This window comes from Eptesicus fuscus, chromosome 11 (assembly GCF_027574615.1).
Source record: "Eptesicus fuscus isolate TK198812 chromosome 11, DD_ASM_mEF_20220401, whole genome shotgun sequence".
In the NCBI taxonomy this organism is placed as follows: Eukaryota; Metazoa; Chordata; class Mammalia; order Chiroptera; family Vespertilionidae; genus Eptesicus; species Eptesicus fuscus.
This window is the reverse complement of record NC_072483.1, coordinates 72,126,192-72,151,199: the sequence shown is the minus strand read 5'-3', so window position 1 is coordinate 72,151,199 and position 25,008 is coordinate 72,126,192. Positions and strand designations below refer to the sequence as shown.

At 50.9% G+C, this 25,008-nt stretch overlaps 3 protein-coding genes across 4 annotated transcripts; 2 read left to right on the top strand and 1 right to left on the bottom strand.

Moving 5' to 3' along the window:
- The first annotated feature begins 40 nt into the window (after positions 1–40).
- STK16 (serine/threonine kinase 16) lies at positions 41–3,645 on the top strand. Of its 2 annotated transcripts, XM_008145139.3 has the most exons (8): positions 41–107; positions 452–640; positions 1,211–1,430; positions 1,683–1,816; positions 2,222–2,342; positions 2,469–2,564; positions 2,961–3,082; positions 3,186–3,645. In XM_008145139.3, the coding sequence occupies exons 2-8, from the start codon at positions 555–557 to the stop codon at positions 3,322–3,324; spliced, it is 918 nt and encodes a 305-aa protein (XP_008143361.1). In that variant the 5' UTR covers positions 41–107; positions 452–554; the 3' UTR covers positions 3,325–3,645. The 2 variants fall into 2 exon arrangements, with proteins under 2 accessions (XP_008143361.1, XP_054579393.1); XM_054723418.1 differs by lacking the exon at positions 41–107 and having other exon boundaries at positions 127–640.
- A 1,386-nt stretch (positions 3,646–5,031) lies between these two features.
- TUBA4A (tubulin alpha 4a) lies at positions 5,032–9,087 on the bottom strand. The gene is made up of 4 exons (XM_008145138.3): positions 8,985–9,087; positions 6,752–6,974; positions 6,320–6,468; positions 5,032–6,074 (listed from the first exon to the last, which is right to left on the bottom strand). The coding sequence occupies exons 1-4, from the start codon at positions 8,985–8,987 to the stop codon at positions 5,103–5,105; spliced, it is 1,347 nt and encodes a 448-aa protein (XP_008143360.1). The 5' UTR covers positions 8,988–9,087; the 3' UTR covers positions 5,032–5,102.
- An 8,502-nt stretch (positions 9,088–17,589) lies between these two features.
- LOC103289292 (tubulin alpha-1D chain) lies at positions 17,590–22,829 on the top strand. Its single transcript, XM_028150922.2, has 4 exons — positions 17,590–17,714; positions 20,385–20,607; positions 20,948–21,096; positions 21,798–22,829. The coding sequence occupies exons 1-4, from the start codon at positions 17,712–17,714 to the stop codon at positions 22,779–22,781; spliced, it is 1,359 nt and encodes a 452-aa protein (XP_028006723.1). The 5' UTR covers positions 17,590–17,711; the 3' UTR covers positions 22,782–22,829.
- Positions 22,830–25,008: the final 2,179 nt, after the last annotated feature.

Genomic DNA, 25,008 nt, shown 5'->3' with positions numbered 1-25,008 from the left:
TCCGTACGCCGGGCGGTTGCTAGGACACCGCGGGCCGTTACGCCGGCGCTGAATGATGACGCATCCACTGCTTCCGGTCCTTGGCGCTTCCCTGCTGCCCAAGCCAGGTCAGTGGGGAATCTCTGTTGGCCTACCCGGGTGTGCACGCCGAGGCCGGGGGTGGACTCTGCAAGGGATGGGCCCGAGCCTCGCACTCCCCTGCCCTGCCTTCGCGGCGAACGGGCGTGGGAGACGGGGCCGCCCGGAGGTGGGCTGGTGGTGGAGGAAGCGGTCTGGTAGTCGCTGCGTGGCCTGAGGCTCTAAGACACCTGATCCCAGCTTTCTTGGAGATGGTATCGCCAGGACCTGTTTTCTCTAGATTCCGAGACTTGGGCCTGAGCTCTCCACATCAGTACTTCAGGGTCGTCTGGATTGTGTCCGACCCGCGACCCTGCCGTTCTTTTCCTTCCAGCATGATCCGCTGGGCCCCCAGCGCATCGCCCGGAAGAGCCCACTCAACCTGGACGAACGCTTTGGCACCTCAGACCGTCCCTGAGGAGGATGACTGAGACACTATGGGCCACGCGCTGTGTATCTGCTCTCCGGGAACTGTCATCATTGACAATAAGCGCTACCTCTTCATCCAGAAACTAGGGGAGGGGTGAGTGTTTGGAAATGATTAGTCCCCAGGGTTATGATGATTGAAGGACAGCAGTCTGCACATGACTAGGGGCACAAAGGTTTTATTCTGTAGCCTATCCTTTAACTCACCTGACAGAGCCTAGTGACAGGCTAGTCAAGAAAGTGGATTCTGGAGCCAGGCCTCCTAATCGACCTGTGTGACCTTGATAAGCCATGGGTTCTTCATCTGCTTACTGGAGATAATTACTATTTGTGTCACTGATGGAGCTGTGAGGATTAAATAAGATAAGGCATATAAAATGTCTTGCCAGTGCCTGGTTCACAGCACCTATATGTTGACTATTCACTTAATGTTTATTGAGCATCTGTCATGTGCAGAACACTGGGTTAAGACCACAGGACCTCAATATTACTATGTCCCAGCTCTTGCGCTCAAACTGTAATAATCTCCAAACTTCTCTTAGAGTCACATCTTGGGAGGGTTTCTACTAAACTGGGAAAGACATCCCCATTCTCCCCAGGGAGTTCCTCTGGGTCCATGCAATGTGGGAGATGACCGTGGCCCTTCACTGACCCTTTTGGCCCACAGTGGGTTCAGCTATGTGGACCTAGTGGAGGGGTTACATGATGGACACTTCTACGCACTGAAGCGAATCCTGTGTCACGAGCAGCAGGATGTGGAGGAGGCCCAGCGAGAAGCAGATATGCATCGCCTCTTCAATCACCCCAACATCCTTCGCCTCGAGGCTTATTGTCTGAAGGAGCGGGGCACAAAACATGAGGCCTGGCTGCTACTACCTTACTTGAAGGTCAGAAAGTCTCTTGGCTATGGAGGGGTTGCAACAGAGCCACCAACCAAGAGCTGTGTGAGCAGTCAAGTATGTTAGGAATCAGAGGCTATGTCTTGGGTTTGACCACTTCAAATTTGGAGTTTAGAGGAATCCAAATGGGACTGTAGGGTGTGGTTGTGTGGTGAAAAGGTTGATAACTTTTGACGTAGGGAAGGGATCAGACTTGGAACAGAAGCTGAAAAACCAACTGTAGGGATATTTGTGTTGCAGGGAGGTACGCTGTGGAATGAGATAGAAAGGCTGAAAGACAAAGGCAACTTCTTGACTGAAGATGAAATCCTTCAGCTGTTGCTGGGTATCTGCAGAGGCCTTGAAGCCATTCATGCCCAGGGTTATGCCCACAGGTCAGTAGGAGCGCCCTGTGTACTTTCTGGGACAGAAAGAGCCCCCACTAAGAGAAATGAGAGGTCTGAGCTCTCCTCCTAAGCAACAGCCCCCGTGATTCTTTTTTAAAAAATATATATTTTATTGATTTTTTATAGAGAGGAAGGGAGAGGGATAGAGAGTTAGACACATCAATGAGAGAGAAACATTGATCAGCTGCCTCCTGCACACCCCCTACTGGGGATGTGCCCGCAACCAAGGTACATGCCCTTGATCAGAATCGAACCTGGGACCCTTGAGTCCGCAAGCCGACGCTCTATCCACTGAGCCAAACCGGTCAGGGCAGCCCCCGTGATTCTTATGCCTCACTGGGATTCTAGCCTCCTGTCCAGAGATGCTCATGGGTCATTTCCACTTCCCGACAGGGATCTGAAGCCCACCAATATCTTACTTGGAGATGAGGGGCAGCCGGTTTTAATGGACTTGGGTTCCATGAAGCAAGCACGCATCCATGTGGAGAGCTCCCGCCAAGCTCTGGCCCTGCAGGTAAGAGTCTGCAAGTTCTTTTGCCCACCTGTTCCCAATTCCTGACCCCCTTCTGGTGCATTTCCCAATTTCGTCACATGACCATGACCTGTGCCCCACTTTTGAGCTCTGAGGCCACTGTTCCAGGACTGGGCAGCCCAGCGGTGCACCATTTCCTACCGGGCCCCGGAGCTTTTCTCTGTGCAGAGCCACTGTGTCATCGATGAGCGGACTGATGTTTGGGTGAGGAGCATGCGGGTGGGGATCTGGGGGGAGAGGAGCTGCTCTGTACCTCCTGTGGAGTAGAGGAGCAGGTTTTTGGTTTCCAGTGCATGGGGCCCCAGGAACCATGTATGTCCCCATCCCCCTCAACTTCCTTCCTGAGAACTGTCACCGACACTGTACTCAATTGCTCAGGAAGTGGTAAAACTCTGCCCTTTGAACAGGGTTGGTACAGCTAAGAGTAACAGCTCAGTGGCTAAGCAAAGGTTGCAGAGGCCTCCAGCTAACTGGCAGTTTCTCTGTCATGTGGCTGACATTAGCATAGTCCTTTTAGTTTATGTAGTCTCCTTTCACTACAGAATTAGGAGTTACCATCTCCATTGGTCCCCTTTTATGGAATAACCAAGTTTTGCTCAGTCCCTAGGCTGTGTGCTATATGCTATGATGTTTGGAGAAGGCCCTTATGACATGGTGTTTCAGAAGGGTGACAGTGTGGCCCTGGCTGTACAGAACCAACTTAGCATCCCACAAAGCCCCAGGTGAGTGATGAAGGGGCACCAAGCACTTTAGACTCTCCTTGACATTGGAGCCTCGCACGGCGAATGGGTGCCCCTCAGTCACCCTGCTCTCCTTCCTCCACAGGCATTCTTCAACATTGCGGCAGCTGCTGGCCTCGATGATGACTGTGGACCCCCTGCAGCGCCCTTATATTACATTCCTCCTCAGTCAGTTGGAGGCTCTGCTACCCCCAGCTCCAGGCCAGCACACTACCCAAATCTGAACAAACCAATGGCCACGCTGAGGTGGCCTGTGCCTTGTCCTTCGCTGGAATCTCCATCCTTTCTATCCAGGCCTGCTCTCTCATAGTTGGGGCAGGGGGCTGGGGAGAGTCAGCTCAGTCTTCTATCTCTGCTCTGTTCTCTTATCCTCAGGACTACTGGACAGGGAGCCTGAGTTGGGGTGGGTGGGGGATGGAGAAAGGCAAACTGATAGATTCTGATAAAGGATCTGAGCAGGACTGCCAAGCTTACATCATGGTTTGCTTCCAAATCAGGGAGCAGGAGAATGTATAAATAGAAGAATAAAGTGAAAGCAGCTTGGTGTGGCTCTTAGTCTCATTGTTCCTGGAGTGAGAGGAGATATAAGGGGCCCAAAGTCTGGCCATTTCCAAGGAACAGCCTGGGGAAAAGAGGGACTGGTATAGAGTCAGGAGGCATGATTGGCAACGGACAGTTCTTCTAGCTTAATTTAGTTAAAAACTTGCTCTGGCTTGAGTAGGCTTCTATGCCAAGAACTGGAACCAGGGTCCCCTAAACGCACATTCAACTCATTCTTACCTTCCTTCATTCCCAGGGGTGGATAGCTTAGAGCAGCCCAACTGGTTTGCCAGGCAAGGGCTTCTGGGTGGAGACATCCAAGGAAGCTTGAGACAGCTAGATAACAGGTCTCAGCCTCAGCCTGGGGGCAAGGGAGTGGAGGAGGCAGCCATATTGGCCCAGTCTCTCCCAGATGGTTTTAGCTCATACATGGTTAATGATTAATGAGGCCAGTGTGGCGTGGCAGTATCCAACTGCCACTTCCTGCCTACTCTGCTGAGTAAACAGGGGCCCTGCCTTGCTGGGCTTGAGAACTGTTCCCCAGGGAAGGGCACTGCGTCCCTGAATCACAGGGAGGGGAGGCAAGGGCAGGGTTGGCATCGCTTGCTCCTGAGATTGAAGCTTCTTTCCCCCAACTCTGCTTACCCCCGCCCCCCATCCCCCCTGCCACATGCTGACGTCAGTGTGGGTCCTGGGTGCCTATTAGCGAAGTTGAAATTTTCCCCAGGGCCCTGGCAAGAGGCTCCCACCAGCTAGCAGAGGGACCGAGGCCAGAAAAGAAAGCACAAACAGGGGAGACGACCTGACTTTTAATGGCACAGCCCTAGCCCCCAGCAAAGCAGCAAGACAGTAAGCTATGCAAAGGTGTTTATGCAGTGACATAAACAACTCTAGGAGACGGCCCTGTTCCCTCCCATCCCCCAAGCTTATGACTGGGCTCCATGCCAAGGAACTTTGGGCCAGCTCAGCCCCACTCCCAAGCCCTCATAACACAGAGGTGCCTGGGCCAAGCCTTGCTTCCAGAGTCGGTGAATGCAGAAGCAGCAGGAAGAATAGGTCTAGTCCAACTCAAACACAGAAACTTTCGGACTTAAAACTCCTACTTAGAAAAGAAGTGAAGACTCATATCCTTCAACAGCTTGTGGCTGGACAGACTGGTCCAGGATTCAGTCCTCAGTTCCTCCCTATCCTGGGTACCCCTTAGGATCTTACATTAAGGTCCCTGGGGTCATGTTTCCTGAGTCTGGCAAGGGATCCTTGGCAGGTCTCACCTTCAGCCATGGAAGGGAAAAGGATAATGAGCAGCAAATAGGGCAGAAGCAGCAACAGCAGCAGCACAAAGAGGAAGGCAGCAGAAGCTCAAGTATTCACATCACAGAGGGAACAAGAAATCGTGCAAGGAGACTGTTTATTTCGAAAGGATTTTGCAATGAACATAGTGAGTGGGCTCCAGGCAGCTGGTCTATTCTTCTCCCTCATCCTCGTCCTCATAGGAGTCGATGCCAACTTCCTCATAATCCTTCTCCAGGGCAGCCATATCCTCCCGGGCCTCAGAGAACTCACCCTCCTCCATGCCCTCGCCCACATACCAGTGCACAAACGCCCTCTTGGCATACATCAGGTCGAACTTGTGGTCCAGACGGGCCCAGGCCTCGGCAATGGCGGTCGTGTTACTCAGCATGCACACGGCACGCTGCACCTTGGCCAGGTCACCTCCGGGCACCACAGTGGGTGGCTGGTAGTTGATGCCAACCTTGAAGCCTGTGGGGCACCAGTCCACGAACTGAATACTGCGCTTGGTCTTGATGGCAGCGATGGCAGCGTTGACATCCTTGGGCACCACGTCCCCACGGTACAGCAGGCAGCAGGCCATGTACTTGCCATGACGGGGATCACACTTCACCATCTGGTTGGCAGGCTCAAAGCAGGAATTGGTGATCTCCGCCACCGACAGCTGCTCGTGGTATGCCTTCTCCGCGGAGATGACTGGCGCATAGGTGGCCAGGGGGAAGTGGATGCGTGGGTAGGGCACCAGGTTGGTCTGGAACTCTGTCAGGTCCACGTTGAGGGCCCCGTCAAAGCGCAGGGAAGCTGTGATGGAGGAGACGATCTGGCTGATGAGGCGGTTGAGGTTGGTGTAGGTGGGGCGTTCGATGTCCAGGTTGCGGCGGCAGATGTCATAGATGGCTTCGTTGTCCACCATGAAGGCGCAGTCTGAGTGCTCCAGGGTGGTGTGGGTGGTCAGGATGGAGTTGTAGGGCTCGACCACAGCTGTGGACACCTGGGGGGCTGGGTAGATGGAGAACTCCAGCTTGGATTTCTTGCCATAATCAACAGAGAGCCTCTCCATCAAGAGTGAGGTGAAGCCGGAGCCGGTGCCCCCTCCAAAGCTGTGAAAGACCAGGAAGCCCTGAAGTCCTGTGCACTGGTCAGACTGGAAGACAAGAAAGAAAAAGAGCAATGGAGGTGGGAGAGTGTCCTGAGGAACTCTTGTCTTCTTGCTCCACAAAAGCCTAAATGTCTCAGGAGTCAGAGCAAAGACTAATGAGTATTCCATAGCAGCAACATGCTCTGGAACATGTACAATTAGAGATGACTCCCTCAAAAAGGCCTGGAAAAAAAATATTCCTGACCCTTAGCATCATCAAAAGCTACCTCCCTTCCCTGCCAGACTCTCACCAGCTTGCGGATCCGGTCCAGTACTGGGTCAATGATCTCCTTGCCAATGGTATAGTGACCACGGGCATAGTTGTTCGCAGCATCCTCTTTCCCGGTGATGAGCTGCTCTGGATGGAAGAGCTGCCGGTATGGGCCATTTCGGATCTCATCTGCAAGGGCACAAACCACAATGTCAGGGCCCAAACCACAAGGCTGTGCTCAGCCCGGACCTCCCTCCCTCAGTGTGGTAGCTGCAGTGAGATATGTGCAATAGCTCATCCTTCTGCCAGTCCAAGATACCAGTGAGAGAGAAACCCAGACCTGCTGTGCAAGGCCAGCCTTCGATTAGATTCAAACTGAGTGAGGAAAGCCAGGTCTAGGTGTTCTCTCTCCAGAAAGAAGTGTTAGAATCACTCTCCACTCCCCTCAATCCCACCCCCTTCTTTCTCTCACCAATTACGGTGGGCTCCAAATCCACAAACACTGCCCGGGGCACGTGCTTTCCAGCTCCGGTTTCACAGAAGAAGGTGGTGAAGGAGTCGTCTCCTCCACCAATGGTCTTGTCACTGGGCATCTGCCCATCAGGCTGAATCCCATGTTCCAGACAGTAGAGCTCCCAGCAGGCATTGCCCATCTGGACACCTGCCTGCCCCACATGGACTGAGATACATTCACGCTGAGGAATAAAAAGAGGAGACAGAGCATAAGCCCCACACCCATAAGTCCTCACTTATGAACCTCTCTGCCATCCTATTACCTTTTAGCTAGGATGACTCAGTTGGCAAAAGTGGAAATTTGGGGCTGGACAGAGGTCAGAAAAGGCTGGCAGCCTGCCCAGGCTCCCCAACTGGAGGCACCCAGTAGGGCAGGCCAGCCCCCTTAGCCTACTACTCCATGGGGACCTTGTCAATTAAGAGCTGTGGTTCACCCCACTGGTGTGGCTCAGTGGTTGAGCATCGACCCAGGAACCAGGAGGTCACCGATTTGATTCCTAGTCAGGGCACATGACCAGGTTGGGGGCTTGATCCCCAGTGGGGGGTGTGCAGGAGGCAGCCAATTGATAATGTTTCTCATCAATGTTTCTATTTCTGTATCCTTCTCCCTTTCCCTCTCTCTAAAAATCAATAAAAACATTTTTTTTTTTTTAATAAAAAGCAAGAACTGTGGCTCCACATGACCCTGCCACGCTCAGAGAATACTCAGGGAGGATGGAGAGGGCAAGTGCATATGAACCCAGCAGCCACTGCAGTAACTGAGACAAGGGCAAGCAACGTTTTAGCTGTTCCCGATTCCTACCCTCACAGAGACAGCTTCTGAAGAGCCTGAGAAAAGACAGGTTTTCCAGATCTGTCAGTTTATAGCTAGAGGCCTCCACTCGCTTAACTCTTTGCTTTGAGGATGAACAACTACAATTTCATATAACCTTCTCCCCCTTTCTTTCCTGTGGGCTGCAGAGGCATCTCAGCCTTCCAGTCTGGCATCAACTGGCCACACTGGCATCAGGATGCCCTCTCCCCCACCTTTAAATCCCATCTGGCTCCTTCTCCACCTCCTCCCTAATCTCCCTCTCCCCCACTGCACTCTGGGAGTCTTTACCACCTTCATCCGAGGCGACAGGCCTCAGGAAAACAGCAGCGATAATGCTGTGAGCGCAGAGGGCAGGTGAGGGCAGTGGGGGTTGTGAGTACTGGGGCAGTCGCAGCCCTAAGCTAGCCCACGCCGGTCTGAGAGTAACCCCTGACGCGCCAAAGTGGCGCGGCACCAGGCTGCGCGGCCTCCCTGTCCGGCACGGAAATGGCGGGGTGAAGGTTTCCAAATACTCAGAAAAGGAAGCGGAACTCGCGGTGAGGCACCAGAGGTAACCCGCCTTGCCCCGCCTTGCCCCGGGCAGAATGAACGCCATCCTGCACCCCGCCCTGTATTCGCCCCCCCTCTTTCCAATTACATCCCAGCGGAAAGCGAGGATTGGATTTCGGCCCCCGTTCCAGGGCTATAAATACCACCCCCCTACACGCACCTCTTCCCCTCCCCCCAACCTGGCCTCGGCCCGAGCTCCCGCTCAGCTACAGCTGTCTCTGCCCGTCCGCGCCACCGGGCGCCCGCTGGAGAGGGGCCGGCCCGCCTCACGAGACCGAACCCCATTCCGGGCTCAGAAGCGGGGTGCTGAGTCACGGTGGGGGGAGGCTGTGGGCAGGAGGGATGCACACACAGCCGAAGGAAAAGAGGATGCTGGATCCAGTAACCCGATCCCCTTCCACCTTCTGGCGCCAAGCACGTGTTCGGTCCGTCCCAGGGACTGGGTGGGGTGAGGCTGGCGGCGGAGGGCAGCCAAGCGGGTCTCCCTCGCCCGCGGAACCTGGGCGCCGGACCGCGTGACTCCCCTCAGGAGGATTAGGGCGCAAACGCTTGGTGGAGCAGGAAGGGATCTCCAGGACCGCTCCTCTCTCCTAGAGAAGAGTCTCACTCCACCCACCCCCTTCCCCAGCCTTTGAAAGTGGACAACACGGCCCGGCCAAAGTCAGTAGTCGGACGGGGTGGGGGTGGGGGTGGGGGTGAGGCAAACACCCTTGCGCCTCCTGGAGACTCGGAACGCCAGATGGAGGGCTGCGCGCCTCTCCAGAGGGAGCGTCCCGGAGGGAGAGGGACAATCAGGGGGCGGGCAAGATCCTGGCGGGGCCGCACTCACCATGTTGAGTCCGGGCGGTGGGTCTCACGTAGAGTCCGGGCGACGGGTCTCAGTGAGAAGTGCGCTAGCTGCAGTGCGGCACCCGCCTTATATAGGGAGGCGGGCCGTGCTCCGCTCGCCCACTAGGCGCTGGGGCCCAGAGGCCACGCCCCGCGAGGGGTAGGCGGCTCCAGGGGTGGGGCCAGAGCGGCGGCCGCCCGCAAGTCGTGCCCCGGTCCCTCACCTGTCGAACGCGTAGCAATCGGGACTTGAACTCCTCGCTCAGGGTTTTGGGCCCACACGCAGGCACGGAGGGCGCGGAGCCAGAGCGCGTCTCGCCGGCACCTGCGGCATGGGGGCGCCGGGCGCTCAGGTGTCCTGACTTAGGCCGGTGCCGTGGAGGCTGTCTGCTCCAGGTGGCTGCAGCCGGCCTTCGCAGGTGCCCTCCCGCCCTGCCTCTCTGGCGGCTCCAACAGGCTGCCTGGCTCCGGCCGGTCCTCGAGGAACCCCTTGCGGCTGCACGACCGGGACAGCTGGCTTTGGTCGACGCCTGTGGGCGGCCGAGGACCGCGAGCTGCACCGCCTGAGTCCCAGGGTGCCGATCCCTTCGACGGCCCCGCCGAGCTACGCCCCGCAGCCCTTCTGCGAGGGCAGACCCGGGGAACCTGCCCCGGCTCGGCCGGTGCCCGCCGGATGGTGGCCTCGTCATCAGTGCCGTCACTATTAGCTATTAGCGAGCCCTTGCCACCACCGCCAGCGCGCTTTCCTGCTGCCGGAACCGCGGGAGCTCTGCCTGACGTCCTTAGCACCTGGACTCGCATCCTGACTGCCCTATGTGACCTTGGGCAGGTGACTTAATGTCACTGAACCCCTGGCTTCTTCATCGGAGACTAGGAGACGACTCCACCCTGAAAGCATTGTTGTGAGGTATCAGAATGCTTGTTGACTCCGAAGAGGAAAAGAGGAAATGAAGACTCTGATATCGTGGCCGATTTTGACTTTCACATCCTCTTCTGACCCTCAGCCATGGGCAGGATCTACAACCTGCATCTTTAGAGCGTCAGCACTCAGGTGGAGGCCTCAGCAGAAGCCATTCCCTCGTTCTATGTTTCATTTCCACTTCCTGCAAGAATGAACGTCTCAATCCACTTCTGTTTTCCTTGCCGTGCCTTACATTTCCTAGCTGTCTCCCTTCACTGGGGAAATTCATCAGGAAGTGCCCCATGTGCCCAGCGGCACACACTTAAGGAACCTGTCCCCACCGGCTAGTCCCTTGGAGAGGATTCACCTGCCTCTCCTACCATAGTGTTCCCTGGGGCCAGGACTCTGACAACACAACACAGTAGGACAAAATAACCTGCATGGCAACTTTCTCTCAGCAAAATAGCTAAACGACATCTTGCTTAGGCAAGGCAGGGAAAGGAATACGGTGAAACATGACAAGGTCTCTCTTCCCAGTGGACTTACCATCTGGTTGGAAGAACAAGACTCGTTCATAAAAAAGAGAGCTGACAAGGGCACAGAGCGAGGCTGCTTTGGGAAAGGGGGTCATGGTCTCCACAGAGCAAGAACCTTGGTGATAACAGAACATCTGGCCTCGTGCAGACCACCCCTGGCTCTTTTCCCTTGTGCAACCCCACCCCAGCACAATGAATACCAAAAGAGAGTTCAGCTTAGGCAAGACCCTAAATGTCTTTGACTTTCAGATTCGGATTCTTCATTTATAAAAGTGGGAAAACTTCAAATTGTGAGGACCAGATGAATTTAGGAATGTGTATAGACATGGCAAAGCACTGTAAGCAGCTACCTGGATTATTATTTTATTCGTTTTATTTATAGTAGTGCGTGTAGTGCCTCATGCTGCATTTATTTGTGTACATTTCCATCTCACTACATAGCAAACTTGAAGGTAAGGACTGTATCTCATTCATCTTTGCATCCCTAGTTCCTACCATGGTGCTTAGCACATGGTAGGCGTGTGCTGAGTGTGTTGGATGAATTTTTCACTTCAGAGATGGGACTAAAATTAGGGTAGACATCTAAGAAGCCAGAATTTACAAATTGGCAGCCTGGAGGCCAAATTTGCTTTCAGAAATGTTTTGTTTGGCCCTCACAGTGTTAATAACCCCTGTAACATTTAGAATATGAAAAAATTCAGGAATTGTCTTTGTGTTGGGGCATTTCCAAGACCACCCCTATGTTAGGAGATTAGCTAGAAGAATTTGAAGGACTCAGCATAAAATTGTACTTACAGCTAAGGTTTATTACAGCAACATAGGACAATACACAGCCTGATAGTAAGGGGAAAAAACACAAGAGCGTATGGAGTAATCTATGCCTTCTTCCACCCGTAAGGGCTCACAAAGTGTGTTCTTCCTCCAGAATAAAAATGGAGCAATATTTCTCTGCAGTGTTTCTGCCCAAAGAAGCCCATTAGAGACTCAGCACCCAAGGTTTTTATTGGGTGTCAGTCACATAGGCACCTTTGCCTAGCACATACAACAATTCCAGACTCCTAGAAGAAAAGCAGGTGTTCAGCATAAATTATATTTAGATTAAGAGTCTAGGCACAACCATCATTGTCAGTTAACTGCTGATTTGGAACACTTCAAAAGCCAAGTTCCCAGATGCCAGCCAAGGGCCAATCTTGTAAGCAGGCCTTTCTAAGGATAGCAATCTCAGGCCTTTTATGTTAACTTTTTTCTACACAGTCATCTAAAAATGCAGACTTCTAGTTGAGCCAGTGTGGCTCAGTTGGTTGAGTGTCATCCCATGCACCAGGAAGTTGGTTTGGGATTTGATTCCCAGTCAGGGCACATGCCTGGGTTGCAGGCTTGATCCCCAGTAGGGGGCGTGCAGGAGGCAGCCCATTGATGTTTCTCTCTTCTCTCTCTCTCCCTCTTCCTTCCTCTCTCTGAAATCAATTGGGGAGGAGGAGGGAAGTCAATAAAAAAATAAAAATTCGGATTTCTAGGTTTAATTGAAAAGAACTAGTGGGTCTGGCCATATCAGGCCTGCATTCCCATTTAGCAACAGTGGTAGGCAGAATAACAGCCCTGCAAAAAGATCCACATCCTAATCCCCAAAACCTGTGATTACATTATCTTACATGGCAAAGGCTTTGCAGATGTGATTAAGGTAAACATCTTGGGATGTGGAGATAATTCTGGATTTTCTGGGTGGGATCAGCCCTTACAAGGGTTCTTGCAAATGGAAGAGGTGGGCAGGAGAGTCAGAGTCAGGGAAGGAGAGGTCAGAAGCAAAGGTCAGGTGTGATTGTTCGCTTTCAAGATGGAAGGGGGTCATGAGTAAAGGAATGTGGGCAGCTTCTAGAAGATGGAAAAAGCAAGGAACAGATTCTCCTCTAGAGTCCTTTGAAGGAGGCAACACTTCCAACACCTTGAGTTTGGCCCCATAAGACCAATTTTGGATAGCTGCTCTCCAGAACTGTAACATAGTAACTTTGTGTTGTTTCAAACTACTAAGTTTGTAGCTATTTGTTACAGCAGCAACAGGAAACCATTATGGCAACAAATGGAGCTTTATGATAGGCAACAAGTTGCTCCAATTCACTCAGTACACACCATTCTCTGTCTTCCTGACACAGAAGACAAGTATCTGTTGCCATTTAACATCATATGCTCAGCCTACATTACACTTTTATGTTACCTGGCCCCTGTAGCAAGAAGTTTACAACCCCTGAGCAGGCCTTCTGGCAGGGAAAATGGAGAAGACAAAGGTGCAGGGAGAAATATCCAAGGCATGTTAGTGGAATGAAGATTCTACTTCTGATTTTGTGCATGCACACGTGTGCACACACGCATGACTGTGAGTGTGTATATCCTCAGGATGTATACAGATGCTTCTGAATGAGGGCCATAGCTCTGCATGGATATGCAGGTAATGGTCCATATTACCAGACTGAAAACTTTTAGACATTCACATACATGTACAGAATCTAGAAGATGATTCCAGGCACTTCAGTCTTCCCATTGAATCACTGCTTACTCCATCTACCGTTCATGGGTGTCCAGTAAAACACACTCTCTGCATTGCTATACTTTTTCCCTTTGCCCATTGTTATCTCTGTCTTTTTTAACCTTTTCCCAGAATCTTACACCTCCATCTTTATTTTTAAAATATAAACCTTTTTAAAATTGATTTTAGAGATGAAGGGAGAGGGAGAGAGAGACAGAAACATCAATGATGAGAGAGAATCATTGATCGGCTGCCTCCTGCATGCCCTCCACCGGGGATGGAGCCCCCAACCCAGGCACGTGCCCTGACCGGAACCGAACCCAGACCTTTCAGTCCGCAGGCGTATGCTCCATCCACCAAGCCAAACCAGCTAGGGCCTTACACCTCCATCTTGGAGCAGAGCAACAATGTCCTCAGAGTTTCAAATGACTCCACTGACTCCCTCTGGGAGAGGTGGAGCTGAGCCTTAGTGCACATCCTGCTGTTTTGGTTTTTTTTCAGACTGGAGCACCTACCAGCTGTCTTCCTTCGCACAGCCAACCTTTCTAAAGGGATATCTCCGTATCTGCTCTCCTCCCCACTCTCTATGCAGGCTTGGTTCCCATGCTCCACTGAGATGATCTGCCAAGTTCTCTAGTGACTTCCATCTTGCCAATGTTTACGTCTCTATCTTCATCTTTCTCAGCCTCTCAGCTGTGTTTGACATAGCTGATCCTCCCTTCCTCCTTGAAACATTTCTTTCTTGGCTTCAATGACCCCCCACCCCCTCCTGGTTTTTGTCCTGGCCACTTCTTGGTAGTTTTTCATGGTTTATTTCTAAAGGGAGTTCCCCTAGCTCAGGCCTGGGCTCTCTCTTTTCTTTGTTTTTGTTCCTGAAAAAGCAACTGTTGAAGGGGGGTGATGCGTATGAGTGTGTGGGGTTTTATTATATTATCTCTCCTGTAAGTGTATTTTTAAATGTCCTTAATAAAAAGTTACAACATTTCTAGGGTTATCCAAAAGGAACAGAACTACAGTCTATACCTTCCCCAACCATAGTGAAAGAATGGGATAAAAAGTAATAACATCTATATGCTGCTGACTCTCAAATTTGTATCTCCATTTTGGACTTCTCTGAACTTCAGACTCATGTGACTTTTTGCATTGTTGACATCACCACTTGAAAGCCCATTAGACATCTCAGACACAACAGATTCGAATTAGAATTCTCAATGCCCTCACCCCGGTACCTGCCAAACCTGCTCTGTCCTAGGCTTCTGAGTGAACAATATCACCTTCCGCCCACATGCTTAAGTCAAAACCCTAGGATCATCCTGCATTCCTCTTTCCCTCTCTCCTTCTCCTCTTTTATTAGTTAGATTTCTTTTCTTTTTTCTTTTTTTTTTTTTTTGGCTGCAAATAATGAAAAGCCTAACTAACAGCAGCTTAAACAATGAGGGTATTTATTATCCCACAAGAATTCTGAGTGTAGGGCGGTTCCAGGGTTGCTTCAGTGATGTCACTAATAACCCAGTATTTCCAGCTTTCTGCTCTGGCATCCTCAGTGAGCTGGTGACATCTTCCCTCATGATCACAAGATGCCTGCAGCAGCTCCAAGTATCAGGTCTCCAACTGACACTGTCCTAAGGCAGGAAAAGGGGGGTTTCCTCCCACATCTCTTTTTATCAGGGAGAAAAACCTTTCCTTAAAGCATCCTTGCAGACTTCCCTTCTAGCTCACTGGTCCCATTCCTAGACCAGTCTCTGGAAGGAGGGACTAGAATTACCATGAATGGTTTAAACTGCTCTCTGCTCACTCATAGGTCTGGGGGAAAGCCATCTTCCTTGAGTAAGTGGAAGGAGAGTAATTAAACAAATCAGGACCCTGCCCGCAAAGAAGTGGAGGCAGGGGGCAGGTAAGGCTGTTGGGTAGGTCTGCTGCACACATTAACATGCCCCATTACTTTGAACCCAGCCATTTCCCATCATCCCCACTCTAGTCCAAGCCCCATCCCCCATTTCTGGATGCCTACTGTGGCCTTCTAACCAATTTTCTGCTTCTACTCTTGAACCCTTATAATGCAGTCTCCACCCAGCAGCTGTAATAATCTCTCTAAAACACAAAGTAGGCAATGATACTTGCTTAACCCCTCCTATTGCACTTGTAATCAAAGTTATTCTCCTTCCAAGTCCCTTTAGCTCTGTGATCTCATCTTGCATAGATCTCCCCTTCCCTCACTCGGTTTCCTTGAACACATGGGGCTCACTCCTACCTATGGACCTTTGCACTCACTATTTTCTCTGCCTGGAGCGCTCTATCCAGATCCCGCCATGACTAACACCCTGTCATTCCCTCTCAGCTCCAATGTCACCTTCTTAGAGAGCTGCTCCTTCTCAGCAGCAGCCCCCACCTCCCATCTCTTTCGGTGCCATTATCCGGTTTTGTTTTCTCACGTGCTTGTGGCTCTCTGAGATTGTCTTCTTAATTGGTTATGTGTTTGCCCATGAAAATGTCAGCTCCTTAAGAGCACAGACTCCTTTTGTCCACCGCTGTAACCCTGGCCTCTGGTACAGTGCTTGGCGCACAGTGGACACTCAATAAATATTTGTTGAAGGAATTAGAGTATTGACTGCCTCTTATTTTATAACTTAGGTACATTAATATGCTTTAAAAATCTGTCTCGTTATTCTGTTTCACATAAGGCTCCTTCCCCCACCTGCCTCTCTCTAGAGTTGGTGATATCTCAGTTGACTCTGAGCCCAACTGGGAGTCCACTTGGGAGAAGTTAAAGAACCCGACTGGTGTGGCTCAGTGGTTGAGCATCAACCCATGAACCAGGAGGTCGGAGTTCAATTCCCAGTCAGGGCACATGCCAGGGTTTTGGGCTCGATTGCCAGTAGGGGGCGTGCAGGAGGCAGTGCATCGATGTTTCTCTCTTCCTTCCACTCTCTGAAATCAATTAAAACATATTTTTAAAAAGTTTAACAGCTCTAGCTGGTTTGGCTCAATGGATAGAGCGTCAGCCCGTGGACTGAAGGGTCCCAGGTTCGATTCCGGCCAAGGGCACGTGTCTGGGTTGCAGTTTTGATCCCCAGTGGGGGGTGTGCAGGAGGCAGCCAATCAATGATTCTCTCTCATCATTGATGTTTCTGTCTCTCCCTCTCCCTTCATTTCTAAAAATCAATATAAATAAATAAATAAATAAATAAAGTTCAACAAAGTGATAGATAAGAGAGTTTGGGGCCCAGTGGGTAGGCCCCAAATTCCTCCATCTGAATAATAATTCCCAGGATGACAATTCCTGACGTCTGTGGTTTCATGAATCAGCCCTGTAGGAGGCTGGGCTTCCTTACCTTTGAAGTGCTGGTTGACTGTGTCTTCTCTCTGGGGATCTTGGCCTCTTAGGTCCAGGTGGAAGAGAGAAGACTTCAGTCTACAACCCAAATCAGAGTTGACCACGTTGATATTCGGGGTCACTCCCTAGTAAACTGTGATGAGAAGGACTCTGAAAAAGCCCTTCCCTCAAAATAACCCCCACTAATTGCCACAGTGACTGAAATTTCACAGTAGCAACTACTTCCTGGATGGGGTTGGTAGATAAAATTCTTTTATTTGCAAAATCTGGCATTCCTATTCCAGGTCATGGTTGCTATTTGGGAAAATGACACACGAAATGTTGTGTGGTTTCCAGGCAGCATTAGGGTCCATTTGAGGTCATGAATTCAAAGTCAGATTCATCAGCTTGGCTCTGGTTTTTCCCCACTATTTCGCTGGGTCAGTGCAGGCACAGACTTGGTGAAGAAATGGATTATTGAGGGTTGTGGTTTAGTCAAATGAGTCTGCTGAAGCTAGAGGGAGGCCTGGGAGTTGAGGGGTATGCAAGAGAATGATCACCACTGCAACTGAAAAAGGGAAGGAAGAAAGTAGAGACACAGGACGGGGATGAGGCACAGTGACAACTCTGCCATGTGGAAAGCGGAGAAGCACTGGGCTTGAGTCCCAGATTCTTAATTCTACCACTAATTAACCCCCATGTGACCTTGGGCAAGACATCATGGGAATGGAGGCCCCACCTTGCCTACCTCACAAAGTTGAGGGTCTCAAAGGAGATAAGGGGTGAAGCAGCCTTAAGACCTACAACACAGAATACAAATGTGAGAGATTAACATTTTGATTTCATAACTTTGCCTAAGGCCATAGGGCGAGTCCTTCTGTGGAGAAATCAGGGCAGGCGAGACCAGCAACAACTTGCACTGAAATAGGGAGAGACTCTGACAAATAGCCCTGAGCCCTGCTCATCAGCTTGTTTTCCCCATGGAGAACAACAGCAGTTCTGGACAGAGCACTTAGAAAGTTTATGTTGTTTAATCCTCACAATACCACCTCTTCCCATTCTACAGATGAGAAAATTGAGGCAAAAAAAGTTAAATGCTAGAGATGAGGTTAAACCCAAGCTCTTATTCCCTGTGTTCTATGATAGAGTTCCCACCCAAAGGCCCTGAGGTTGATCTCTTGCCCAAGGACTCCTTGTTCTAGTTCACCGCAGACTCCTCATAGCCCCACCTACACTCCACCTCACTCCCCTATTTGGGCCCAGGACCAGGACTTGCCTGCTGCCTGGTAACCAAGTCAACAGGCCTGCCCTCCCAGGGGTGTTTCTAACAACATTTCCACACTGAGAGCAGACCAGAGAGCATAAGGAGGCCGGAGGCTGTGGGGCTCTCACAAACCCATCCCTGTTTTCCATTTAGCAGCAAACAGACGATCCCAGTCAGCACTCAACCAAACAGCATGGTGAGCAGAGGTGGGGTGCTAAGCATGCAATTGAGGGTCCCGGTGGGCCCAGGTGGGTGGTGTGAGGAATCTCTGGGAGTCCAGGTACTCATGGGGCTACAAGTGTGTGGGCAGGTGGGGTGGGGAAGGGGGAAAGAGACTTCCAGATGTGTGTGCCCCTTCCCAAATGTGCTCATATGTGGGGGTATGTGCAGGGGTGAAGAAGGACAGGGTGATGGTAACCAGGATGTGTGAGTGTGTGTGAGTGAGTGTGTGTGTGTGTGTGTGTGTGTGTGTTTTTCCTGAACCTAGACTCAGGAGCAGGGCTACTAAAGGGCTCTGAATTTCGGGGTAGGGAGTGTGGGGTAAGCAGGATTGGAGCACAAAATGTAGGCACTGCCCTACAAACCCTGGGCCCCATGGCAGATTCACTGTGGTCTCATCTCCCAGCTGTGGGGATACACCCTCATAGCCCTGCCCAATTGCAGTTACATATTGGGGGTGGGGGGGAGAGGGAGTAGAGGAGGGAGGGTGCTTCTAGTTACTCAGAGTTGTCTGGGTGTGGGATCATTTGATATCTTTAACCTGTCTCCCCACATAGGCAAGATAGAAGAACAGTTAAGAACATAGTTGGAGCCAGGCTGTCCCTGCTTTGAATATTCCTCATTTTGCTCATGACTTTGAACCAGCTGCTTAACCTCTTTGAGAGTCAGTTTCCTCATCTGTAAAATGGGTTAATAAAAATACCTACTCAAGGGGGCTGTTGTGAAGATCAAATGAGATAATGTATGTGAAACACTTAGCATAGTTTCTGGAACTGATTAATGCTTAATATATGGGATCTAATCGACAGTCTGGGACCCCTCGCTCCTTACCGCCTGCCTGTAGCCTGGCTTCTGGCTGAGCGGTGCTCCCCCTGTGGTAGCGCACTGACCACCAGGGGGCAGCTTCTGTGTTGAGCACCTGCCCCCTGGTGGTCAGTGCATGTCATAGCGACTGGTTGTTCCACAGGTCAGTTGATTTGCATATTAGGGTTTTATTATATAGGATAAAAATGTCAAATTTATGAAGAAAGTATCCTCATTAAAAAATTTATGAACTATTTTAGATATGTATAAAGGTATAAAGAATAATCTAATGAACACCTGTTACCCACTTCAAGAAATAGGATCTCAAAAAAGGAAGAAGAAAGAAAGGAAGGAAGGAAGGAAGGAAAAGAAAGAAAGAAAGGAAGGAAGGAAGGAAGGAAGGAAGAGGGTCTCTTTCCAATTACATTCTTCTCTACCAGAGAGAACCAGTATTCCAAATTTGGTTAATATTTTCCTTTGCTTTCTTTATTTTTGCAATATATACACATTACAAGACTATATAGTAAATATATAAATTTATCTGTCAATGATGCATAGTATTGGTTATATAAATGGTATCATATTATATGATTCTTCTTAATTTGAGATACATCACTTTAGGCTTCTACTAGCAATGTAAGAGTTCACATTTCTCCACATTCTCTGTATTGTTAAGCCTTAATTTGGGGAAATTTGATGAATGTGCTCATTTTTTTAAAATATATTTTATTGATTTTTTACAGAGAGGAAGAGAGAGGGATAGAGAGTTAGAAACATCGATCAGCTGCCTCCTGCACATCCTACTGGGGATGTGCCCGCAACCAATGTACATGCCCTTGACCGGAATCGAACCTGGGACCTTTCAGTCCCCAGGCCGACGCTCTATCCACTGAGCCAAACCGGTTTTGGCAATGAATGTGCTCATTTTATTTGAAAGGTCTGTGGAAATTACTTCTCAAGCAGAGAAGTACTCTGGTAGTACCCAGGAAAGTGGGAGACGTCTCTGGTACCTCACTGACTACACTGCCACACATCCATTAACTTGTGAAACTCTCCCTTCCTTAGACAGGGAGCTTCTTGAGGGCAGGGACTGAGTGTTAGGTGTTATGTGTCCCCAGTGTCAGCACAGTGTGCAGTACATAGTAGAGGCTCAATAAATCTTTGATGAAGCAAGAGGGTCAAGCCTTCTTGATTCTCATGGGATTCCCCAGGAAGGACACTGACCTTTCTCGTTTCTTAGACCCACAGTCCTGTTTCAGGGGCCAAGGGTTCTTTGACCACGAGCCTTGAATCATGTAGGGAAGACCTTTCTTTCCAGTCCCACCTTACTCCAGAGCCACACACACCCAAGAGGAAAGAGTAGCATGTGCATGTCGATTCCAGGCCCCCTTTTTCATTCCTCACTGGCATTTCTGGCTGTCACATGAATCCAGAGTCCTTTCTGCTTCTATAAACCTCTTCCTTATCCTTGACTCCTGAAACTTCACTTGGATCTTGTCTCCCTCACCGGTGGCCCCGAATTCCTTTCTGAACACCCATGGGTTGAATTTGGTTCTCTGCCCTCATTTGATCCCCTCAGCATTCCTCAAGATGCTCAGTTCCTGAGCAAGACTCTATAATCTGAGAACTGCCCACATCTTCTGCTTGCCCTGAGGGGTTTGGCCCAGCCCCCAGAACCAATGCCTATTGGTCCTCAATGCCACCTGTAAATGCTTAGCCACAGGGGGTGGGGCAAGGAGAGCCGAGTCCAAGAAACTTTGCCCTCAGCCAGAGAACCACTCAAGGAAGGAAGGCAGGAACGTTTCTCTCTGCTAAGGGTGTTTTCTGCCACTTGTCTGCTCAGCGTGAGTGTATCTCAGTCCACGTGGGCCAGGCCGGCGTGCAGATTGGCAATGCCTGCTGGGAGCTCTACTGCTTGGAACATGGAATCCAACCAGATGGGCAGATGCCCAGCGACAAGACCATCGGGGGAGGGGATGACTCCTTCAACACCTTCTTCAGTGAAACTGGGGCTGGAAAACACGTGCCCCGGGCTGTGTTTGTGGATCTGGAGCCCACTGTGATTGGTGAGTAATGACCCATCTCTTCCATGGCCTTGTCCCAGGTACCACAGCAAGTCCTTCTCTATAACTGGAGAGCACTGGAGTGTGTGGTTCCCAGTTACTGCAGCCAACTAGAACTCCAGATCTGCAGAGCCACTGTCACTCCGCTCTAGAGTTTCAATGTCACCCCACATCCCTTTTCTTTTCTTGATGAACACTTAAAGTCAAGGGCAATAGCAGCAACCTGAATTGGGCTCCTCCAGGGTAGGACTTGGAGCTTGGAGATCCCACTTCTACTGGGTACCCTGGGGCTCTGGGAGCCAGGCTACAAGAGGAGTGAGGCCTAAAACTCTGTTCATTGCAGATGAAGTTCGGACGGGCACGTACCGCCAACTTTTCCATCCAGAGCAGCTCATCACAGGCAAGGAAGATGCTGCCAATAACTACGCCCGAGGCCACTACACCATCGGAAAGGAGCTCATTGACCTGGTGCTGGACCGGATTCGGAAGCTGGTGAGAGAAGGGGATTCTTGTTGTGGTTTGGAGGCCAGATTGGGGAAGGGCAGCTTCAGCCCTTGGGAGAGCCTCCTGGAAAAGTCTTAAACACACAGGATCAGGGCCCTGCATCCTGGTCAGGGGAGGCAGAGTGTAGCTGCCGCCTGGAGCTGGATGTCTTCTTTATCTTCTCCAGCAACAGGCCCAATCCTGGGCAGCATGGCCACCAGGGCAAACCTGTCCATGGGCTGCCTGGCCAAGTGATGGAGGTCCATAAGCATTCCTAGAATATCACTTTGTATTGTAGGGGTGGGGGCAGAAGGCCTTATGAAAAGCAGGGATCCAAATAATGTTGGCCCAGGGCTCTATGACTGACTTTGGGGATAAGTTCCCGGATTGTTGGAGAAACCCTCCAGAAATATCTGGAGTTAAATCAGGGAGACACGAGTCTGGGTAGAGCTGGCAAATTGTGATGAAAAAAATGATTATGTTACAAGATTCAAGAGAGCTTTTTGTTAGACCTCAGGAGGCTTTAGAGAGGAAGAGGGATGAGGAGGAGAGAGTGGGCCGACCTTATCAGGCCCTGTTTTGTGCTCTTGGAAAAAGTCTTCCAAGGATTTTATGACACATGGGGGGAATGTGAAACAGCACAGGCTGGTTCCTTCCCGTTTGTCAGCTGTGCTTCACACCCCACATTTCTCTTCACTTTCTCTTTCTAGGCTGACCAGTGCACAGGACTACAAGGGTTCCTCATCTTCCACAGCTTTGGAGGGGGCACCGGCTCCGGCTTCACCTCACTCTTGATGGAGAGGCTCTCTGTTGATTATGGCAAGAAATCCAAGCTGGAGTTCTCCATCTACCCAGCCCCCCAGGTGTCCACAGCTGTGGTCGAGCCCTACAACTCCATCCTGACCACCCACACCACCCTGGAGCACTCAGACTGCGCCTTCATGGTGGACAACGAAGCCATCTATGACATCTGCCGCCGCAACCTGGACATCGAACGCCCCACCTACACCAACCTCAACCGCCTCATCAGCCAGATCGTCTCCTCCATCACAGCTTCCCTGCGCTTTGACGGGGCCCTCAACGTGGACCTGACAGAGTTCCAGACCAACCTGGTGCCCTACCCACGCATCCACTTCCCCCTGGCCACCTATGCGCCAGTCATCTCCGCGGAGAAGGCATACCATGAGCAGCTGTCGGTGGCGGAGATCACCAATTCCTGCTTTGAGCCTGCCAACCAGATGGTGAAGTGTGATCCCCGTCATGGCAAGTACATGGCCTGCTGCCTGCTGTACCGTGGGGACGTGGTGCCCAAGGATGTCAACTCTGCCATCGCTGCCATCAAGACCAAGCGCAGTATTCAGTTCGTGGACTGGTGCCCCACAGGCTTCAAGGTTGGCATCAACTACCAGCCACCCACTGTGGTGCCCGGAGGTGACCTGGCCAAGGTGCAGCGTGCCGTGTGCATGCTGAGTAACACGACCGCCATTGCCGAGGCCTGGGCCCGCCTGGACCACAAGTTCGACCTGATGTATGCCAAGAGGGCGTTTGTGCACTGGTATGTGGGCGAGGGCATGGAGGAGGGTGAGTTCTCTGAGGCCCGGGAGGATATGGCTGCCCTGGAGAAGGATTACGAGGAGGTAGGCATGGATAGTGTGGAGGGGGAGGGAGAAGAAGAGGAGGGGGATGAATACTAGGGGAATCCTTTGTATCTATCCTAAATAAAGTGCTGCGGCATTATTGTCTCACAAACGTCTTTTTCTCTTGGGGAAAACCATGGGGGGAGGGCTTCAATGAGAGACAGGAAGACTGGTGTCTTAGCCTGGGCCCCCCAGAAAGCAGATCTGATTTCAGATTTCATTAATGGGTGCAATTCTAGGAAGAGGGCGTAAAGCAGGAAAGGAGGGAGAATTTAGAGCAGATGCAGCTGAATAAATGGCATCTCAGAAGCATTCCTTGGGTAGGAGTGGTGGTGAGGATGGGGGAATTTATGCACCGACTCCACTCTTCCATTGGTTAAACCTTCAGTCCATTAAGCACGAACCCCCCTGAACTTCTGGATTGCACACACTTGGGCTGCAGCGTCAACAAAGAAACCCTGGGACAGGAGGTAAGGTGCTTTTAAACAGCATGTGTGTGAAGTTGGTCGGAGCCTCACAAGACTGCAACTGGAGCCGGTGAGGCCAGGAGGGTCTGAAGTGGTGCCTTAGAGTAGTCTGGTGGAGCGGACACGGTCTGACATAGCTGGTGTTCACCCTATAGAGGGGGTTTATCTTCTTCAGGCAGGCGGTTTGGGTTTAGAGAGACCAGAAGCTGGCATTAAGGCAGAACAGTGGCACTGTGGCAGTAACCACGGAAGAATGGCTGGGGAGGGGCTGGGCTTGCCCTCCTGCGAGGTCCATCAACACTCGCCATTTTTTGATGAAGACAATTGACCCTTTTTTCAAATGCCACGTGTTATTCCAGCACAGCTTCCAGCCCTCACTTCCAACCAGATGGCTGCCCCTAAAATCTTTGTATCTGGACTTTCTATAGCTCCCACTGGGCTGGAGGGTTGGTTCAGCCATTGGAGCTGCTGAAACTTGGGCAACCCCACCCTACCCCCACCCCTCTGGAGAGATTCAGTGCCCAGTGTTGCCCCTGCAGTCCTTCCTGCAGCCTCCCGCTCTCAGGATGGGATGCTGGGAAGCCAACCCTAAAGTGAGTAACACCAGGAAGCTGCTATCACCCCTAGGGCTGGAGGCCAAGGGAGGAGATGATAATGCCAGAGGCTTGGAACTGGGACACCAGGTGGGAGCTGAAGCCACAGCAGAGCTACCCAGAGCGACCAGGAGGGAATAAGGAGGGAGGGACATTTGGCAAGAGTCAGAGCCATGAAGGAGACACAACGACTGTCTGAGGTGCCCCATGATTTGAGAGAGGGGGAGAAATACCCTGGCTTCTCCCTTCCTCCCACCCTCAATCTTCGATCAGTGTCTTCCATTGGCTGAACCTAGACAGAAGCTAGTTGGCAAAGGGGCCAAGGAAAAAGAAAGTGCAGCCTTTGAGACACAGAGCAGGGCAGGGAAGATGGAGGAATGGATCTCAGAGAAAACAGGCTAATAAAACACATACCTGCACCTTGGGCTACACCGGAAATGGAGTGACTCCTGCCTTCCCAGAGACTCATTACCTGTCCCTGTCACCTTTGTTCCAATAATTACTTTGTAGTAAGTAGAGGATGGAGTGGAAGCAACAGAGTGGTGGGGGGTTTAGAGAAGAAAATGGGCGTGCCCGGCATAGCAATTTTCTCCTTCTAGTTTGGAATAATTTGTTCAGAGAAAGCAAGTATTCTCAATTTGAGGATTTAAGCTCACACGGGAAGCTCTGTCCTGGGAGGAGAGAGGCCTGAGGTTGTGTATATATGTGTACAGAGCTGGTGGGGGGGGGGGGGGCAATTTAATTCAGAGGGAGTATTTAGAAGCCCATTTTGGCTGAAATAGCTCAGCTATATCCTCAAAGCTGGTTTTCACTAAGAGAACTGATTTTCAAATCTTTATTTGATTCATGTCTTTCTCTTTCTCGATTGGTTTCAAACTTGGGGAGGGAAGAGCGGTTTTTGGGGAGAGAGCCTCAAGCAATCATGCCATTTATTGAGCAGCTACTGGGCCCTATGTCTATATTACCTGGTTTAATCCTGCGGTAAATACAGTTATACCTACTGGGCTGGAAGCTTCATGGGAACAGGGTCTATTCTACTCTTAGTACCAGAATGCTGCCCAACATATATTAGATACTCAGTATTTGTTGAATAGACTTGTTAAATGAATGCCTATTTTATAGATGTGCAGACTGAGGCTTGCCCAAGGTAACTCAGCCAGTAAAGGAAGGCATAAGGATTCAAACCCCAGGCCAGCCTGGGCCAAAGTTTATGCTGCTGCCCTC